The following is a 19972-nucleotide window of genomic DNA, read 5'->3' as shown; positions in this document are numbered from 1 at the left end:
TAGGAAAAAGAGCAAGCAGAAAGAGTAATAAGCAGGAGATTGAACCCAGTTTCATAACCCGTTACGCTAGTAACCATAAACCTATAAAGGATATCATAAACAAACATTGGCCACTAATACTAAATCATCCTTTCCTCAAAACGGAACTTCAGCAGAAACCGAAGTATGTGTTCCGCAGAGCAAAAACCATAAAAAACCAACTTGCACCTAGCAGGATAACATCAAATAAGAACCAGAACTCGAACTTGGTGAAAAAGAAGGGAGAAGTCAAAAGATGCAGACAACCCAGATGTTTATGTTGTCCCCAACTTCAGCAGCACCAGGATTCCATCACATCTACAGCGACTAGAACCACTTATCCTATCGCAAGTCTCCTTGATTGTTCTAGCGACTTCGTAATATATGTAATCACTTGCCCGTGCAAACTACAATATGTGGGAAGAACACCACAACCGTTTAGAATATGGTGGGGCCAGCATAGAAGGAATATCCAGAAAGGATTTTTAAAACACGGTCTATCTAGACATTATAGATTCCAACACAATCAGTGTGTTGAGGGGACAAAAATCAGCCCCATTGAACGCATTACAGAACTGACTCCTAATAGAAATGGGATCTTAAAGGCACGAGAGATGTATTGGATTTTCCAACTAAATACGCTCCAACCGGAAGGACTTAATATATGTCTTGAACATAACCTTTAACGCTGTCTAGAATCTCTGGTCAATCTTTTTTCCCCCATATAGCTTTTATTCCCCCACAGACCCCCATTCAGCTTAGCTCTTATCCCTTTAATATGGAACAATTTCCTGGTAGATACGTAATATACTATACCATACTCCAGAGGGCATTATTGCCCCACATTTCTTTACTCCCCATATTGACACCCTCCGTAGGACCTAGAGTTCATTTCCATATGTACCCAGGACCACCTGTCAACTGTATTATAGATTATACTATAAAATTGTTTAATATATATATTTCTGTTATTTTTCCCCTAGGGAAACACTACAAATAGGTCTACCATAAAACACCTCCAAAATGGCCGCCAGCCTCCCTCCCTGATACAAACCCTATTGAAATATTAGACTGTATCAGTCCTAGTCCCCATTACGTTGGCCTAAACCTCCTCCTTCAGGAATACCCACCCAAACATGGCCGCCACTTAACTCTATCCCATTGGTCGCCACCTATCCTCATGAGTTTGGCCCCGACCAATATGGCCGCCGCTGCACCTCCTTGCCAGTTCTAAGATGGCCGACTACCCCCTTCCGGTTTGAGCCCAGCGGCTCCCCTTAGCACTCAGGACGCCCAGCGGCTTTCTGTTGTAAACTGGGTGTCCTACCCGCGTGACGCCTTGACGTCACTGCCGTCCTATCCACGTGGCGCTCCGACGTCACCGCCTGTCTCGCGGGAATATCCCCGCTATTGGGAATACCAGATATTTAAAACTACCTTAGTGGCTGCCGTACACATATCGGCGCCCGGATACTAAGCACTACAGGAATCTAGGTAAGCCCTGAACCTCCCACATACTGCCTCATGTCCCTTCGTAGCTTCTCTCTTTTCCACCTAGGGGCACTATACAGTACGCTTGCCCTTTCTCTTTTTCCCGTAGGTTTCCCTCCATAATTGATCATGCTCCCACCCCTCCCGACTCCTAACACACCTTACTTCATGGGACTCCTATCGGCCTACCGCATTTTACTCTAATACCAAAGGGGGTGCCTCTCGTCAGTGTGCGGGGGCGTTAATACATGGTCACTACGGTACCCCTCCATTATGTATCCCCCTCTCTATATTATTTAGCTATCGATAGGCTCCCCGACTATCTCAGCCCATACACTTATTATATATAGTATAGGTATTATTATTATATACTCCACCAGGGGATGCAGATAAGAATATTGAATTTAGTTGAATTCTAACGAATGTTGGTATATGATGCATTTGTATAGTGGTACCTTAGGGTATGTTATGGTATATATATATATATATATATATATATATTTTTTTTTTTAATAGACTCATGGATATATGTTTGATGCATACTCATATAGTTTATATACTTTGTGATACATATTTACACGTATAGTTTTTATGTTTTTATGTTTTCATGTATATCTTTTATTCACTACAATTGTATATATATATATATATATATATATATATATATATATATATATATATATATATATATATATATATATATATATATATATATATATATATATACATATATATACACATATATACATACATACATACACACACACACATATATCTCATATATATACACACACACACACACACATATCTCATATATATATATATATATATATATATATATATACACACACACACACACACATATATCTCATATATCTTTTACTTTTTTATATTTTCTTTTCTTTTATATGGTATTGTATGCATTGTATTTTTGCAATGGAATGTACTGCATTACAGGTGTATTTATAGCTGTATCTGAGTGCTACTTTTTATTCTTAAAGGCACAGCTATTGACCTGAGGAAGCGGCTCAAGCCGTGAAACGCGTTGTCCTGTGCATCAATAAAATTCTATACTTTTTGCTATATACCTCCATTCGCATATTTCCCGCAATGGGATATCTATAAGGTAGGATCAAATCATTTATCCTCTTTACTGCTATTAGCAAATAGAGAACATTATATACCACATCCCTACCGGGCGCCTCCAAACCCTTTCCAAACTATTTAGTACCCCTTATTGTTAGGGGGAGATTGATATCGAAAGTTTTTCTTCGACAGATCTGTTTTTTTTGGAGTAGCGACCAACAAGCAAAGGCCGAGTGGGGACAGTTCTTCCCCACATGCGAGAACAAGTGGTTGCCTCATACAGCAACCTATCTTTGTGAGTATCTCATCACTAAACTTACAAAATTTCTGTACCAACTAACGATATTGCACCAGATTGGGCTCCCGGTCCTCCCTGTGTTTTTTCCTCTACCCTTCTAAAGTATTAGAGAATGATGCAATGTTATAAAAAAAAGCTGTATAACTGAAAATAAAAATATGAGAATTTTTTTTTTGCTATTAGTGTTCTACTAATTACCCCTACTACACAACCAATTCATGATATCATTTTTTTCCGCTTCAGTATCTCTTTAAGTAGATTATATTACAAAGTAAGTTGTTCGATTTTTTTTAATTTTTTTTTTTGTTTGTTTCAACCCTTGTTAGGTTAAGAGTTAACACGGTTTATTTTTTTTATATATATTCTTTATTAAGAATTTTTTTTCCAATATCATACAATTTTTTTCCTTATAAAATATTAATACACCTCTTTAGACATCTTTTGGAAACATTGGGTCTTTGTCCCAGTGGGTTTCCCTCCCTCCGTTCCCACGCCCTCCATTCTCCTTAGTCTGATCCACGTCAACTGTCTCCAAATTGGGATTCCACCATATCTCTTCTCCCTCCCTATACATTTCTCTGAGTCAGATCACTGCTACATTGTTTTCTATTACGTGAGCTAGGATAGAGAGTCCACCCCCTGGGATCTATCCACCACGAGAGATGCCAAGGACAAAAAGAAGAGTAAAGACCCCAACATAAGACATAGAAAGAATAAAAGAGAACCAAAAAAGGTGATTAACCACTGATCCCACTAAACCCACAGCCAAAGCTATATCTCAATTTCCTCCTGCCTCTTCTGATAAACCAATACTTCTTTAATGCCTGCCCTATCCATGGAGAAACATCCTCAACCATTCCCTGATCCTGCCCTCGCCACCGTATGATATTCTTCCGTTTCTCTAAATTCCACCCACTTCTCCCATCCCCAGTTTTCCTTTCCATAGATTATACTAGATAATTCTTCCATCGCATATATTTGATTGATTTCGTCGAACCATTCCTTTAAAGGGACTCCGAGCTCATCTAAAAAATAAAAGTTGTACTCACCCGGGGCTTTTTCCAGCCCAGTGCTGGTCGGGAGGTCCCACGACGGCGTCCTGGATCCTCTCCTACTCCCCACTCCGGAATGGCTGACCGGCCGCAGCCCGGGCGACACTCGCCCGAGTGTCGGGCTGCTCCTTCCGCGTATGACGCGTATGAAGCGGCTGACGTCACACACCGGCCGCCTCGCGTCATCACGGCGGCCGGCGTGGCAGTACCGTGCATGCGCGCTTTAATCGCGCATGCGCAGTACTGCCACGCCGGCCGCCGTGATGACGCGAGGCGGCCGGCATGTGACGTCAGCCGCGTCATACGCGGAAGGAGCAGCCTGACACTCGGGCGAGTGTCGCCCGGGCTGCGGCCGGTCAGCCATTCCGAAGCGGGGAGTAGGAGAGGAGCCAGGAGGCCGTCGTGGGACCTCCCGACCAGCACTGGGCTGGAAAAAGGCCCGGGTGAGTACAACTTATTTTTTAGATGAGCTCGGAGTCCCTTTAAGGAGGCGGCTTGTTGGGATTTCCAATTTCTTGCTATCAAAATCCTTACCGCATTAATTAGGTGCATCCCCAGTGAACCTCTATACTTTTTAATCCCTTTCTCCACCAGATGTAACAGGTATACTTCAGGGTTATCGGATATGGGTATTCCTGCCAATTCCCATATGTATTGTTTTATGCTCTTCCAAAATGTGGTGAGGCCCTTACATGTCCACCAAATATGTATGAGGTCCCCCCTTTCTTCCTTGCACTGATTTTGTATAGTTTTTCTAATATTCTAAACTAACTTTACTTTTCACATCAACAAATTGTAGTTACTGAACCAATGATGTCAGTTTTTATGAGACAGTCTGAAAGCTATTCATAATTATGAAAGGGTTTCCATTTCTCTTGCTGTATATCAGTATTAATTATTTTTAAGTCTCCATTTGTTTGCTCCTCTATAGTGTTGACGTGTTCAAATTCATAACCTCATTCAGAATTCTCCGGATCAGAACCTGAATTTTAACACATAGGGACTGCAGCAAGGTGGCCAATCTTGTCGCCCCTCTGGCCACTGCGTTCCACATCAAGTTCCAGCTCTCTAATACCTCTTCCTTCCAGCTGTGAATAGAGAAATATTGGAGAGCTGGTATGCAAAGTGGAATGCAGCAGCCAGAGGCAGTGATAAGGGTGAGTTGCACATCCCCAGCCACAGTCCGCATGTGTAAAGATTCATGTTTTTATCCTGAGAATTCAATACAACTCCTCAACAGCAACAACTTAAATCTAAGTTCCTTAACATACTTATCTGAGTTTTTATTTTTGTTTTGAATACAGTTTCAATGCTTACCTGGCACCAAAATGTCTCCAAAGCCCAGCAGAGAGAACGGCCTGTCACACAGAGCCAGTGGTGAAGAGTTTAGTCTTGGCACTTTCAAAACCATTGGGAGCTGCATTACAACAAAAAATATATACTATTATCATAGATGAATTAAGGGCATAACGTTTTGGTTGGACTTGATAGACAAAGGTCTTTTTTCAAATAAATTAACTATTTAACACATTTGGAACAATCGTAAACAAGAATGGCTAATGTGAGGAAACATCTGTAGTATCAAAATTTATAGTTGAAGAGAAGATGAAAAATACCAAATAAGATTCAATCAGATCAGCACTCATCTGGTAGCTCTTGTCATAAGCTTATTGATGAGAATGATCCTTCACAACTAGACAAGCTGTGCTAAATGAATTACATGCTTCATTTATCTCTACTGACACCTCCCCCCACCAACTTTCTCTTCTTTCTTTTTCCTTTCTTCTTCAGCAAAAGGTTATAGTTTGTGTAGAAGGTTTCGTTTAAATTTAAATTCTGGCACACCATAGACCTGTATTTTTTGTTCCATTGGAAATGTAGGCCTAAATCTACAGTGCCAGTTTGGTTAACTACAGTTTTGACACATGCGTCATGTTATATTTTCTTATGTGTTGGAACACGCTGTAAAATATAAAGTGCAATTGACGTGATTGGCTGTACAGCTACACACTCACAGGAAGCTGGATCGGTGGAACCCATGGAGACTCATCCCGACAAACGAGAGTTCCCAGACCCATCTTCCTACCGCGGGAACATACGACTGTACACGACAGTCACGAACGAGACTTCAAATGATCGCAGCACTCTGCAAGGGAGTCGTCGGGGATCTTTAAGAACACAAAGTAATTGCCGCACGTCGAAAAACACTGTTTGTTTAATCGGTCACACATACCAACGTTGCAAAATGGTGGAAATTATCACTGGTTGTGCAAAAGAATTGCCAATTGTGGGAAAAATCGGAACATAAGCATTGGAATGGAAACGGTGATCAGATCCATTTTAACGGATCCGTTTGCCACTCAAACGCAAGTGTGAACAGGGCTTTAGTTCTGTCTTCCACAGTGGAGTTCCCTGCCCCATCTTTTATGAGGTTCAACCTTCAGCTTTAAGGCCTCGCTGCAGGGCCGCACAACTCAGCACACAAGTGATCCCCCCCCCCCCTTTTCTCCCCACCAACAGAGCTCTCTGTTGGTGGGGTGTGATCGCACCCCAGGTGTTTTTTTTTTTTTTTATAAATATTGATTAGCTTATTTTGTTAATATTTTTTACTTTTTTAAATTTTTTTTTTATTTTAAGCTCCCCCCCCCCGCCAGCCATCAGCCTATGACAGCGGATCACTTCCGCAGCAACAAAGGAGACAGCCGTGTCACACGGCTGTCCCCAGTACAGCGCTGCCTTAGATCGCAGCGCTGTACATCCTAAGGCGGTTTTGCCTTCTAACAGTGTCCGAGCGGCATGCGCCGCTGGGAGACTGAAGGCTCTGCCTACCAAGCAGGAGATGTGCGCGTGATCTCCTGCAAAACGAAGCCCCAGGACTTTACGCCGATCGGTATGACGCGGTCAGCCAACAGTTTAAGGACAACTGAAGCGAGAGGGGTATGCTATACTTATTTCCACAAACTTTTTCTGCTTTGCAGGGTTCACCGCAGCGAGGAAGATCACCTGATTCAGGGTTGATTACAGGAGATCGAGTGACTCCTCACTGAAGCATCCCCCCCCCAATCTCTCTCTTCACCTCAGCCTGCACCTCTATCATGGCAATCTGATCTCCATCTGGTCCAACAGTCAGATTGGCAACTGACAGCTGTCCTAGTACCAAGGACGAATTATCGCAGTGTGGTTCTCATGTCGGGCAGAACACAGTGATGTCATCCGGGTAAGCGCCTGCACAACCCTGCTGGCCTTTCAACAGGTCACTTCAGGCTTGTTGAAAGGTGGCTGGGGCATTCATCACACCAAAAAGCAATGAGGATTCCTAGCATGCTTCAGACACACTGAAATCTGCCAGTATCCGTGGCTCGGATCCATTATCGTCAGATAGTTGGCAGACACCAAACAGTCCAACGGATCACCGATTTAAGATTGTATAGAATACGCATCAGTTATTGTGATGTCTTCCAGCGTCCTACAGTCCTCACAGAACCTGGTGGCCTGTGGGTCAGAGGATTTTTGGAGGACAGCAACCTGTGACATCTATTCAAACTTCCTTGTTACTTCTGATTGCACCTCAGGAGGGGTGCGATAGGGGATCTGGCTTGTGAGTCCCCGTGTCCCTTCTGTGAACTGCTATTTTGGTCAGCCCAGGGTCTTAAGCAATACCAGTTGCCTGGCTATACTGATGATCCTCTGCCTCTAATACTTTTAGCCATAGACCCTGAACAAGCATATGGATAGTTGTTTGACATTATTGTCAGATCTGACAAGATTAGCTGCCCCCAAGCAACTCTTTCCCCCCGGGTTGCTCCGATACTTTGCTGGCCATCCGGTAAATGTGTCCACTCATGCTCAGATATACATGCGCCGCTGTCCTTCCTGTGACAGGAGGATACGCATGGCCAGAACATGCTTACGCAGTACAGCTGGATTGGAGAAATGTAACTGTTGACAGCGGAGTATCGAAGCAGCCCAAAGGGACGGTGAGAGAGCCCACGGCCTGAATGGAGCTAGCTGAAGCCCCAGGTGAGTATCAATGCTTTTATTTAGTTTAGTTATTTAAAGAGAACCCGAGGCAGGGTTCTTACATCGCAATCCATATACAGAGGCTGGGTCTGTCTATAGAGCCCAGCCTCTGTTGCTAGTTAGTTCCCTCCAAAGCCCCCCCCCTGCGCGCTGTCAGACCCCATAAAACACAGCCGCGCTACGCGGCTGTGTTTACCTCACTACTGTCAGTCTCGGCTGCTCCCCCGCCTGCTGAATCGCTCCGGTCCCGCCCGCGTCCCTTCCCTCCAATCAGCGGCGAAGGAAGGGACGTGGGCTGGGACCGGAGCGATTCAGGAGGCGGGGGAGCGGCGAGACTGACAGTAGTGAGCTAAACACAGCCGGCGCCAGCGCGGCTGTGTTTTATGGGGTCTGACAGTGCGCAGGGGGGGCTTTGAAAAAAACGAACTAGCAACAGAGGCTGGGCTCTATAGACAGACCCAGCCTCTGTATATGGATTGCGATGGAAAAACCCCACCTCAGGTTCTCTTTAAAGCTGATTCATTCCCCTTACTCTAAAAGGATTTTAAATGCATTCCTTTTACATTTAATCATGTCCAAAACATTTTTATTTATTCATAGTGGCCTTTTTTATTCCTAGAATGCTTTTTCCCATAATGGATGTACATACTACAGTACTCACCAAGAACAGTTTAAAAGCTTACCATTTTATTTCTGGTATCTTTAGAGATGGTCAATGAGATACAGATAATTCTAAGTTGATGCAGTATTATGCAAATTTTGCATGAAAATTATGCAACTTGAAAATGGACCAATCGTATTCCACCTTGGCAGGGTATGATTGATCCATTTTCAAGCTGCATAAATTTACTGTACATGAATTTATAATTCTGCATCAACTAATTTTTTGCATCTCGTTGACCATCCTATCCCAGTCTACAAGACCTAGGGTGTCCTAAGCTGCTTAAAAGATGGCTTTTCTAAAACACCAGGTCAAAAGTTGCCATACTGAGATCCCAATTCCTCACGTGTCCCAAAACTTGCACATATGATTCAATATCTAGTCTAGTCGAGTTACTTCAATATCAAGGAAATGTAAATCACTTTTAACTATGACCCTATTTTTGCTTGGAGATTATTCAGTCTGCAGTGGCAATTGTACCTCAGAGTTGTCCGTGTGTGGTGGATTATAACACACTCCAATAAGCAACCAACATCTCTTACTTCGACCATGAATACCTCATGCAGACTTCACACAGGGGTCGATTCATACAGCATTACCGCATTCAGTAATGCAGAAAACAGATGACTTTACCGAGCACTTAGGAAAATGTCAATTCATAAAAGCTGTTACCGCATGAAAAGCTGAAATGACCAAGCAGTGAGGTAAATTACCAACTTGTGGGATAAATGCCTCAACATGTCAGTAAATATCAATTCATAAAGCCTATAACAAGCGGTAAAGCCACCAAGCAACACCGTCTGCTTTGAAGTGGTGAAAAGAATGCGGTATCTGTGCGAGGAGACTGCTGGAAGCGCGATTCACAAGCAGAAGCAGTGATAGCTGTGACTGACAGGAGCCAAAAGAAACAGCCCCTGTCTTCTGCAAGTCTGGATGATGGAATCGGATAGGACCCGCAGCTTTTGCCGGCGAGACAAGCTTTTAAACCCTCCAGGCAGCAGCAGAGTGAGATCGGAACAAAACAGGCATCCTCTGAATACCTTAGGCTGTGTGTGTTTAACCTCTTGGGTACCTCTTTGAAAATATGTGGGAGCTAGAACAGAAAATAACCTAAGCATGGCATGTGTAAATTTTCTTGGAAGTCCATCTAAGCTGTGGCAAATAGGAGGTTAAGAAAGACTAATATACAGAATCAGAGCAAGAGGAGGCAATATAACAAAACATGTACATCTAAAGGGAGGTTGGGATGCCTCTTACTGGCCTCACTGCACGGAACAGCTTGTAACAACACAGAGACACTCCACTCCAGCCTTTCACAACCTTTTAACCTGGAGGAACCCTGCAAATAATTTTTGGATCTCAAGGAACCACTACAAATATTTTTGGGATCTTAAAGGGACTCCGAGCAGTGCAGAAACTATGGAAATTGCCGCGGCCGCGATTTCAATCGCGAAAATAGAGAAAACTAAAAGGCATAGGGCGACGATTTAGGTGTCGCCAGAAAGAGGAGAAAGAGAGCTTTAAAATGATATCCATCTTTTCATAGTTACATTGTATTACACAGGGCGACTTTTTTCGTAAAGTCAGCAGCTCCATTCTGCTGAATGTAGCTGCTGACACTGGGGAAAGTGTCGTCCTGTGTAATACAAGTAACTATGGAAAGATGGATATCATTTTAAAGCTCTATTTCTCTTCTTTCTGGCGACACCTAAATCGTCGCCCTACGCCTTTTAGTTTTCTCTATTTTCGCGGCCGCTGCAATTTCAATCGCGAAAATAGCGAAAACTAAAAGGCGTAGGGCGGCGGTTTATATATCATTGGAAAGAGGAGAAAGAGAGCTTTAAAATGATATGCATCTTTCCATAGTTTCTGCACTGCTCGGAGTGCCTTTAAGGAACCCCTGCATTTATTTTGCCGGAGGCATGGACTTTAACCGGTTCAGCACCACAGTGTCGAAAACCTCATGCATCCGAGCAATGTTCACCTCCCATTCATTCGCCAATAACTTTATTGCTACTTGGCACAATTAATTGATCTGTATCTTGTTTTTTCCGCAACTAATTAGACTTTCTTTGGGTAGTACATTTTGCTAAGAATTATTTTTTTCTAAATCCATTTTAACAGGAAGATTAAGAAAGAAATGAGACAAATTAATTATTTCTCAGTTTTTGGCCATTATAGTTTGAAATTAATATACGATACCGTAATTAAAACTCATGTATTTTATTTGCCCATCTGTCCCGGTTATTACACTGTTTAAATGATGTCCCTATCACAACTTATGGCGCCGATATTTTATTTAGAAGTAAAGCTGCATTTTTTCAATTTGCGTCCATCACTATTTATAAGCTTATAAATTTAAAATATAACAACATACTCTCTTGACATGCATATTTAAAAAGTTCAGACCCTTGGGTAACTGTTTTTTTGTTTTTCTTTTTATTGTATTTTTATTTATTTTTTTAATAAAAAAATGTATTTGGGTAATTTTTGGTGTGGGAGGGAAACAGCTAATTTTACATAAAAGTATAGTTTCACAGCGCAGGTGTATTCTTCTGTATATGATGTTTCTCCACTCCACCACCTGTATGCACTCAAGGTGCAAACAAATAAACAGGGATGTTTTAGTGGATAATATCAATTCCTTTATTTTCTGAATAAAAGCAGTACAGGGTATACAGGGTGGACACTTACTTCAAGAGGGTCCTAATCCACTTAGGACCCTCTTCCGCTTCTAACGCTTTCCACTGTACGTGGTACTAGGACCTCACCAATCGACCCTGCCTCCGTGCTGCCCGCTCTTGTTCTCCGGGGGACTTAGATCGCTGAAAGGGAATTATATTCCCATTCACTGATCGGGGGGCTAGCAGCAGGCGGCGGGAATGCGCCCGATCGCGCACACCACGCGGCGGCAGCAGCAGAGCCTATCTGGACGAGTAAGTTCGTCCAGCTAGGCCGAACTGGTTAATAGTAGGTGTGGCTGTTTATTTCACTACCCCTTATTACAGTGACCCTCTTTATACTGTCTCCTTACTCTAGTGTTTTTTATTGTTTTTTTTTTTTTGTTTTTTTTACACAGTACCGCCTATTTTAATGTGCTCTATTATACTTCCCCCACGATGGGCAAAAATACCAAGGAACCTCTGCAGCGTACTCAAGGACCCCGGTTGAGAAAGCCTGCTCCACTCTCTTCTGCCATTTTTGTCATCGGGCTTCGGTAATTCAGAGCACTTCTATCACACCTGTGAACATTTTTATGAATTAGCACACAAAAGACTAAAATACCGAATGCGGTATTTTCCCAACCAGATATCTTTTACGTACAGCCTTTTATGAATTGACCCCAGTGACGTCAGCCGCTAGAGTGAGAAGTCTGCGATGGAACGCACGGAAGAAGGTATGTATCTGCCCGCCGCTGCCCACACACTGTAACTAGCTGGAGGGGAGCGCAGAGGGGAGAGCCCCGAGGTGAGGGAGAGGGGGGGGGGGGGGAACTTCCCCTCTCCCCGCCGACTGTGGCCAAGACTTTCCCCTCATGCTGCCACCCCTCCAGCCCCCACAAAACGGCCACGAGCGGGCCCCAGGGGAGGGGGGGCTGCTCTGAAATTCTGCAGGGGGGCCCGGCGGGGCCTAGTTACGCCCCTGGACCCCAGAGTTTCAGTGTTCAGCCATTTCTTGCTTCATAACAGGTGTTAGGATCTTTTCCACTAGCCGCAATCCGATTAAAAAAGCAGATCACCAACGTTTTGCCAATGGCTAGTGCACCGTGTAAAACGCAATGCACTTTTCCATTAGCGCGTTTTAATTTCCCACAAATCGCAATTGTCAGGCTGCAAGATAATTGGTGCGATTGTGTTTCACTCCTGACAGTTAACGTTGCAATCACAGCAAGGGGAAAAAGACCCGTAAAAAGCGAATCAAAGCCTCCATATTGTCTGACTGATCATTCACTATGCAAGACTGTTTTGTTACAAATACAAGAACAAAATATGTGCAGATTTAAGGAGTTACCTTTAACTCATGCCTGGAGATCCTACATAACACCACAGATCTGATAAACAGAACAGGACATGTTGTAGCTACAAAATACACCATGCAACATAATCTACAGCTGCAGAAATAATTTTATGTTGTTCCATAAGATTACATTAAAATTCAAGTGTTGCACTCAGTATACTTCAATGATGCTGATGAATTTCATACATTATAAATTTACCGTCTATGCTACATTCTTACCTTTTCTTGGGTGCTTGAATCTGATGGGCCTGCAGCAACTTCTACCATGATACTTTCACCACTCTGTAAGATAAAAACAAATATTCCTAAATACTAGAGTGGCGGAACTGGAATAGGAAAGAGGAACTTAAAGCAGGAACTTTAACCCAGGATTGAACTTCATCCCAATCAATAGCTGATATGAAAAAGCTTTACCTTTTCTTAAATAGATTATCTGGGACATCTGTATGGCTGATATTGTGGTGAAACTCCTCCCACAGTGAGGTCATGAGCATGGACCTGACAGTTTGCTGTCTGTGAACCTTGTTGCATTGTGGGAAATACACAGCTTTTTACAAGTGCCATGCAAACGATTTCTCTCTCTGTGCATAGAACTCTCGGTAACAAATATTCCATACAGATCACCTGGCAGAACTAAAGATGTCACCATCAGTGATATCCCAAACGTTACACAAGCACAGATTTCAATCGGTAGCCCCTCGCTCCCAGGGGCCTTACCATTGGGAAAAGAGGCCATCGCTTATTCCAGCTCATCTAACATTATAGGCATGTCTGCCTATGTTTAAAGAAGGCCTGCTTCATGAGAAAGCGTTTTAGCCTTATTGATTAAATGTGCTTTGTACTGCTCTGCATTCAGTAATGCAAAAAAACGGCTGACTTTACCCAGCACTTGGGAAAATGTCAATTCATAAAATCTGTTACCGCATGAAAAGCTGAAATTACCGAGCAGTGAGGTAAATTACTGACTTGTGCGGTAAATACCTCAACAAATGTCAGTAAATGTCAATTTATAAAGCCTACAACATGCGGTAAAGGCACAAAAAAATACCGTCTGCTTTAAAGATAACCTAGTGGTGAAAAGAATGCAGAGTCTGTGTGAGGAGTCTGTGCTGGGAGCCGTGACTCACAAGCAGAAGCAGAGACAGCTATGACTGACAGGAGCAGGGAGCCAATAGAAACAGCCCCTGTCTTCTGCAAGTCTGGATGATGGAATCAGATAGAACCCGCAGTCTTCTCAGGCGAGACAAGCTTTTAAACCACCCCAGGCAGCAGCAGAGCGATCAGAACAAAACAGGCTTCCCCTAAATAACTTTGGCTGTTTAACCTCTTTGGTTCCCGTTTTGAAGACGTGTAGGAACTGATGGGGAGAATCACCTAAGCATGGCATGTGTAAAGCTTGTTGAAGTTCTTCTAAGCTGTGGCGATTAAATTGAATGTTAGGAAAGACTAAAGGCCCATACACACGTCGGATTTTTCCGCCAGGCGGATCGCTCAAGACCAGTCTTATCACCCGAACGACAGTCTGTACACACGCCCGATTTGGTGTGCGGACGACTGAACGACGGGACGTTTAAACGACCCGTCGTTCTGAAAAATCGAACGTGTGTATGGGCCTCAAGACAGATTCAGAGCAAGCAGGGGCAGTATAACACAACATGTACATCTAAAGGGATGTCTGAGATGCCTCTTACTTCTGTAATGTCCACACTTCACGGAACAGCTTGTAACAACACAGAGACACTACACTCTCTTCTGGTGCTACCGCAAAGGTTTTTGTCAATGGGCTTCGGTAATTTATCGAGCTTCAACCGCATCTGTGAAAATATTTTTGAACTGGCACACAAGTCTAAAATGCCGAATGCGGCATTTTCCCGACCCGATTTTTTTTTTCACACAGCCTTTTATGAATCAACCCCAATGTACCTGTGTGGGTGGGTTTGTATGCCAAAACCTGAAGTTAGAAAAGCAGGTTGTACCAGGTCAATACTGCAATTTATTACAGAAAAGGTGATAAATATAGAATGCAATACAGTGGAAACATTTTGCTGAAATAACACTAAGGCCCCGTTCAGACTATGTGCGTTCCTAGCTGTTTTTACAGAACGCGTACAGACAGATTTTGCGCATAGAAACCAGGGCTGTGAAGTCGGTACAAAAATCTTCCGACTCCAACTCCGACTCCAACTCCTCAGTTTCTGAAACCACGACTCCGACTCCAACTCCGGGTGCCCAAAATTGCTCAGACTCCGACTCCTCGACTCCTTAGTCTAATACTTAACAGGGCTGTGGATTTTGTACAAAAATCACACGACTCCGACTCCGGGTGCCCAAAATTGCCCCGACTCCTCGACTCCGACTCCACAGCCCTGATAGAAACAGCTATTAAGGTTTTCTAATGGCCTCGTTCACATGTATGCGTATGAGACGCATACGTTTCTCATTCGCATTGCTGCACGCAGTTCTGTGCGTCACGCACAGAAACGGACACAATGAAAAACTATGGACGTGTATCAAAAACGCGTATTATTGCGTTTTTAGTGTACGTTTCCCTCTGCAGTTCCCATTATTCTTTACTGTTTCTTTTGTGAAGTGTGTGCAAAATGCAATAGAAAACGCATTCGAACGCAAGAAAAACGCATAGAAACACATGCGTTTTTCAACTTGCGTTTCTTTGAATTTCTATGCGTTCTGCAAACGCTGAAAGTATGAACAGGGCCTAAAGCACTGCACTGAGATTTGACCCCGAGATACAGTCTGTGCCAACAGCAGGATGATGCAATATACCCAGCAACCACTCCGAAAGAGTTTGAAAACAAGTGTCTGTACTTCTCTGCTTCTGATCATGTTGTACAAAAATTGCATCTTCAAATTCTGACGCCTCACTTGACACAGTGCACGTGGAATGGGAAACAGACTGCATGGTGGTGTTCTGAAAAGACATTCTCTGCAGCTGTCTGGTATTCTCCCAACAAGGAACTTCTGGAGTATTTCACTCTGCATCACCATTAACGTAATCAACTGAACAGTTTAGTAAGTCCGGGTCTGGGGAGCTATTCTACAATACAGAACTTTAGAGAATGCCATAACAACCATCAGTCCCTGTAGCATTGAAAGTTTAGTTTCAGTCTCAATGACCCCAAATGTAAGACAATAAACCTAAACAAGTAAATTAACATGAAATTGATTCTGCCACTAACAATTATATATTTCTCCACATTTTTGTTTAGAGGGTAATATGAGGATTTTAATAAAAATGCCTAAATGCTTACATGTCTGGACAATTAAAGAGGAACTTTAGCGAAAAGGTGTCGGGGATCAATCAATAAAATGCAAAAAGTGAGAAGGTTAAAAAGAAAAAAAAAATAGGAGATCAAGAAATGATTGATATTCCACCATGTAATTTGTTCAGATTGTTTGATACACATTCAATCAACACGTAATCCTCTTTAGTACTGGCAGACAAGAAAAAAAAAAAAACAGACTGCACCAACTGCCATTATCTATAACCACACCCACAATAAGATAGGCTGAAAGGTTTTTTGTTTTTTTATAGCTATACATATATGCACAGAGGGAGATACTGGTTGCTTGGCAGTTGGAAACGGCTGTTATTTCCCACAATGCAACAAGGCTCCCAGTGTGATGTCAGGACCTAGGTCCTGACATCATACTGTGGGAAGGGTTTCACCACAATATCAGCCATACAGACGTCCTTGGTGATCTAGTTGAGAAAAGGTAAAGATTACTCATGGGGGGAAAAAAAGTCAGTCAGCTACTGACTGGGATGAAGTTCAATCCTTGGTTACAGTTCTTCTTTACATATTCAAGGTTTACGCTCTTGGACTCTTCAATCTTTCTATGCACAACACAATGCCGCCCCACCTGCAGGGTATGACTCACCAGATCCCCTGGTCTTACCGACCAAATCACGCCTCCGGGGTGTATGGCCCCCTGTCGCCTCTCTGGCAAGCTGCTTTCTTCCTCCGCATACACCCCGGAGGCGTGATTTGGTCGGTCAGACCAGAGGATCTGGTGAGTCATACCCTAAAGGGGGGGCTGCATTGTGTTGTGCATAGAAAGATTGAAGAGTCCGAGAGCGCAAACCTTGAATATGCATTGTTAATTACCAGCAAAACCCTGGACTAGGTTTGCTGAACTTGGACTCTTTCTTACAATAATATTGCATAAAAGTTGGTTCATTATCTTAACAGGTGTATAAGACATATCTTAAGTGACTACTATAGGATACACTTGTATCTGTTCATTCACTTTTTATATGTGAATTATAGCGAGCGCTGTGTTTCATATTTTACAGTTCATCTTTAACCACTTCGCATCCAGACCTTGTTTCCCACTTATGGACCGGAGCCGTTTTGACAGTTTAGCTATGTCCTTATTTAATAAGCAATAACTTTATCCCTTCTTATGACACAGAAATGAAACACATATATATATATATATATATATATATATATATATATATATATGGTTTTTTTCAAGACAAACTACGCTTTCATTGTATGCCATTTTTTCCCTCAAACAATTTTGTTTTCTATAATTTTAATGGGAAAAAAAAATTGAAAAAATTACATTATTTCTCAGTTTTACCAATTTCTGTTTAAAAATAAAAAGTGCTACTGTAGATAAAAAAACACACATTTTGTTTGGCTATTCTTACCGTTTATCACAAAACTTAGATTATGTTCCTGCCACAATTGATGAAAATATTTGATTCTGAAATAATGCTACAGAGTGTATTTTTCACTATGAATTGAGAAAATAAAAGTATTTTTAATGGTACAATTCAATCTCATTAGCTCAGGGAACATATATACCTGTTCACTAATTAGTGTTGCATCAGATAGCGCCAGAAGTGTGTACAGGAGTAAGCCCAATACTGCACAGCACTGCTTCTGCTACAAGACATATCTACGTCCTCGTGGCTTAGATTAAGTCACAGAGGACGTAGATATAGTGTAGTAGTGGATAAAGTGGTTAAGAACACATTTGTATGGAGATCCTCCAACTAGTTGCAACAGTGCTAAAAAACTTTTTCTGGCTGACTATAGCCCCTTAAGGACCCAAGCTTTTTTTCTCTTTTCAACTGAGCTCACTGTGCTCAAAGCGATCACAGGGTCAGGCGCACAGAGTGCAGCTTTCAGACAGCTGAGTTGAGAAGCTACAGAGCGTTGATATCGGCAGGAGCCAATGGTGACAGGAGATTGAAATCTATGCCCTGACATATAAGAGACTTTAAAGTGGACCCAAATTAAAAATACAAGATTTCAGAAATAAAATCTATTTTCGAACTTATAATAATAAATAGCAGCCTATTTCAGCTGCATGATGACAAATAATATAAAATATGGTATAAAATATTTTACATTTATTGGAGGAACCCCTCCCTTCTTTTCATATTGCCGGGACAGAATCCGGCAGACTGGTGGAGGAGATAAAAAAAACAAAAAAAAAAAAAACACAGGCTGCTACTGATGATGTCACAGGTGAGGTTATCTCATCTTGTGTGAGATTTCAAATAGACGATGCACCTGTGAGGGAGGGTAGCTGATGACAAACACACCCATGATCTAAAACCTCCTACTAAGCTCAGAAGTAATGGCTGCCTCTTGTATAACCCTAGTTATGAAAAGAGAAGGGCGAAAAGCATGCACTGAAATGCTCATAGGCTTGAAGGAGTGTTTATTTATCTTTGTATGTGTCAGAGTGGTGCAGCTAAATCTTTCGAATTAAAAAAATGTTTGGTTTGGGTCCGCTTTAAATAAATTGCATGCATTCAAACGAGGTTAAAGACTATCTTCCAGGCTCAGAAGCAAAAATACCATGTAAAAACTTGGCAATCTGAGTGCAAATGTTGCATTTTTTCTAAGAAATTAAGTAAAGAACCCTACTCTGAAATTTTGAGCATATAAAAGGAAGTAGAGGAGGACAAGAACCTGGTATTAGGTGCTAGGGATGGGCCTGCTGCTTTGAGTTTATCACCTTGCTGTTGAAACTGAAGGGTGAAGGTAAAAATTGAATGTTTGCAAAATTGTCGTTTTTAGCAGTGATGATCTCTGGTACAGGAAATGACCAGCACCTGGATTGCTGACCAGGTATTTCAGGTGATTTAGGTATGATCAGCTAACCATGCAGCTACTATAGACAAAGACAAGGTGTGTAACTTGCTGCCTAGACAGTTCTAACGAGACATTTGTGCATGATTTTTGGCTTAATAATAATTTGTGATAAATTGTAACCCAGAATGTGGTGAGATTTTATTGCTACTGCTGAGCATAATTACATCACAGCAATATTATTTTTAGTAGTAGCCATACCTAAGGGCCTGTTTCCACTACATGCAGATTGGATGCAGAAAAACTGACTCCAATGAATGTCAATGGGCCTGTTTCCACTAAACGTGATTTTTCTGATGCAGATTTTCCCATAGGCATTCATTGGAGTCAGTTTTTCTGCATCCAATCTGCGTGTAGCGGAAACAGGCCCTTAGTCTTTTCTCACCCCAATTGCATGTACAATAGGCACATAGCTCAGAGCAATACGTCTAAGGTGTAGCTTGAGAAATATGGAACAGTACGTTCCTTGTATATTAAAATAAAGTCAAATGAATGACGGACTATCTGCAGCACAGATTTTTTTTTCTCTACAAGTCTTAATGAGAACCTAAACTGAAAATAAAAAGTCAAAATATCCACACACAAATCATACTTACCTCCTGTGTAGTATGCTACTCAATCTCTTTCTCCTCTCCTGCATCCCATTTGTCCACTGTGATCAATGGATTTCTCCGTCCTCCATTTTAAAGGGAACCTGAACTGAGTAAAATTATTTAAAATAAACACATGACGTAGCTGCAAATAAATATTACATACTAACCTCACTGTCAGTTCCTCTCAGAAGCTCACCATTTTATTCTTACAGTGATCCCTTCCAGTTCTGACAATATTTTGTCAGAACTGAAATATACAAGTTGCTGTCAGTTATATATCAGCAGCTGTCAGTTACAACTGAATGTGCAAGGTAATGTCCAGGTTTCCCTATGGCTCAAGTGGGCGATATTACAGTTCAACAATGTGCTGACCAGGTCCAGGAAGAGGTTATGGGGTAATGGCCATTTTCAACATGGAGGACAGATAATTCTATTGATCACAGTGGACAAACAGGACGCAAGAAGGGAGAAAGAGATTGATGAGTAGACGACATAGGAGGTGAGCATGACGTATTTATGTTTATTTTGACTTTTAATTTTCAGTTTGGTTTCTTTTTAAGAATGGCCATTACCCTTAACAGCTTCCTGGTCAGCACACTGTT

The 19972-nt window shown here is 42.1% G+C and overlaps 1 protein-coding gene across 1 annotated transcript in view; it reads right to left on the bottom strand.

The window, feature by feature from the left end:
• The window catches only part of SPPL2B (signal peptide peptidase like 2B), a 118267-nt gene that overhangs the window by 16813 nt on the left and 81482 nt on the right, over positions 1–19972 (bottom strand). Inside the window, exons 11-12 of the mRNA XM_068233692.1 lie at positions 12863–12925; positions 5263–5362 (exon numbers count right to left, since the gene is read on the bottom strand). Coding sequence (XP_068089793.1) covers positions 5263–5362; positions 12863–12925 — 163 coding nt within the window. The remainder of the gene's footprint in view (positions 1–5262; positions 5363–12862; positions 12926–19972) is intronic.

Source organism: Hyperolius riggenbachi, chromosome 1, assembly GCF_040937935.1.
Source record: "Hyperolius riggenbachi isolate aHypRig1 chromosome 1, aHypRig1.pri, whole genome shotgun sequence".
In the NCBI taxonomy this organism is placed as follows: Eukaryota; Metazoa; Chordata; class Amphibia; order Anura; family Hyperoliidae; genus Hyperolius; species Hyperolius riggenbachi.
The sequence above is the reverse complement of the archived record's forward strand: the minus strand, read 5'-3'. Positions and strand labels throughout refer to the sequence as shown.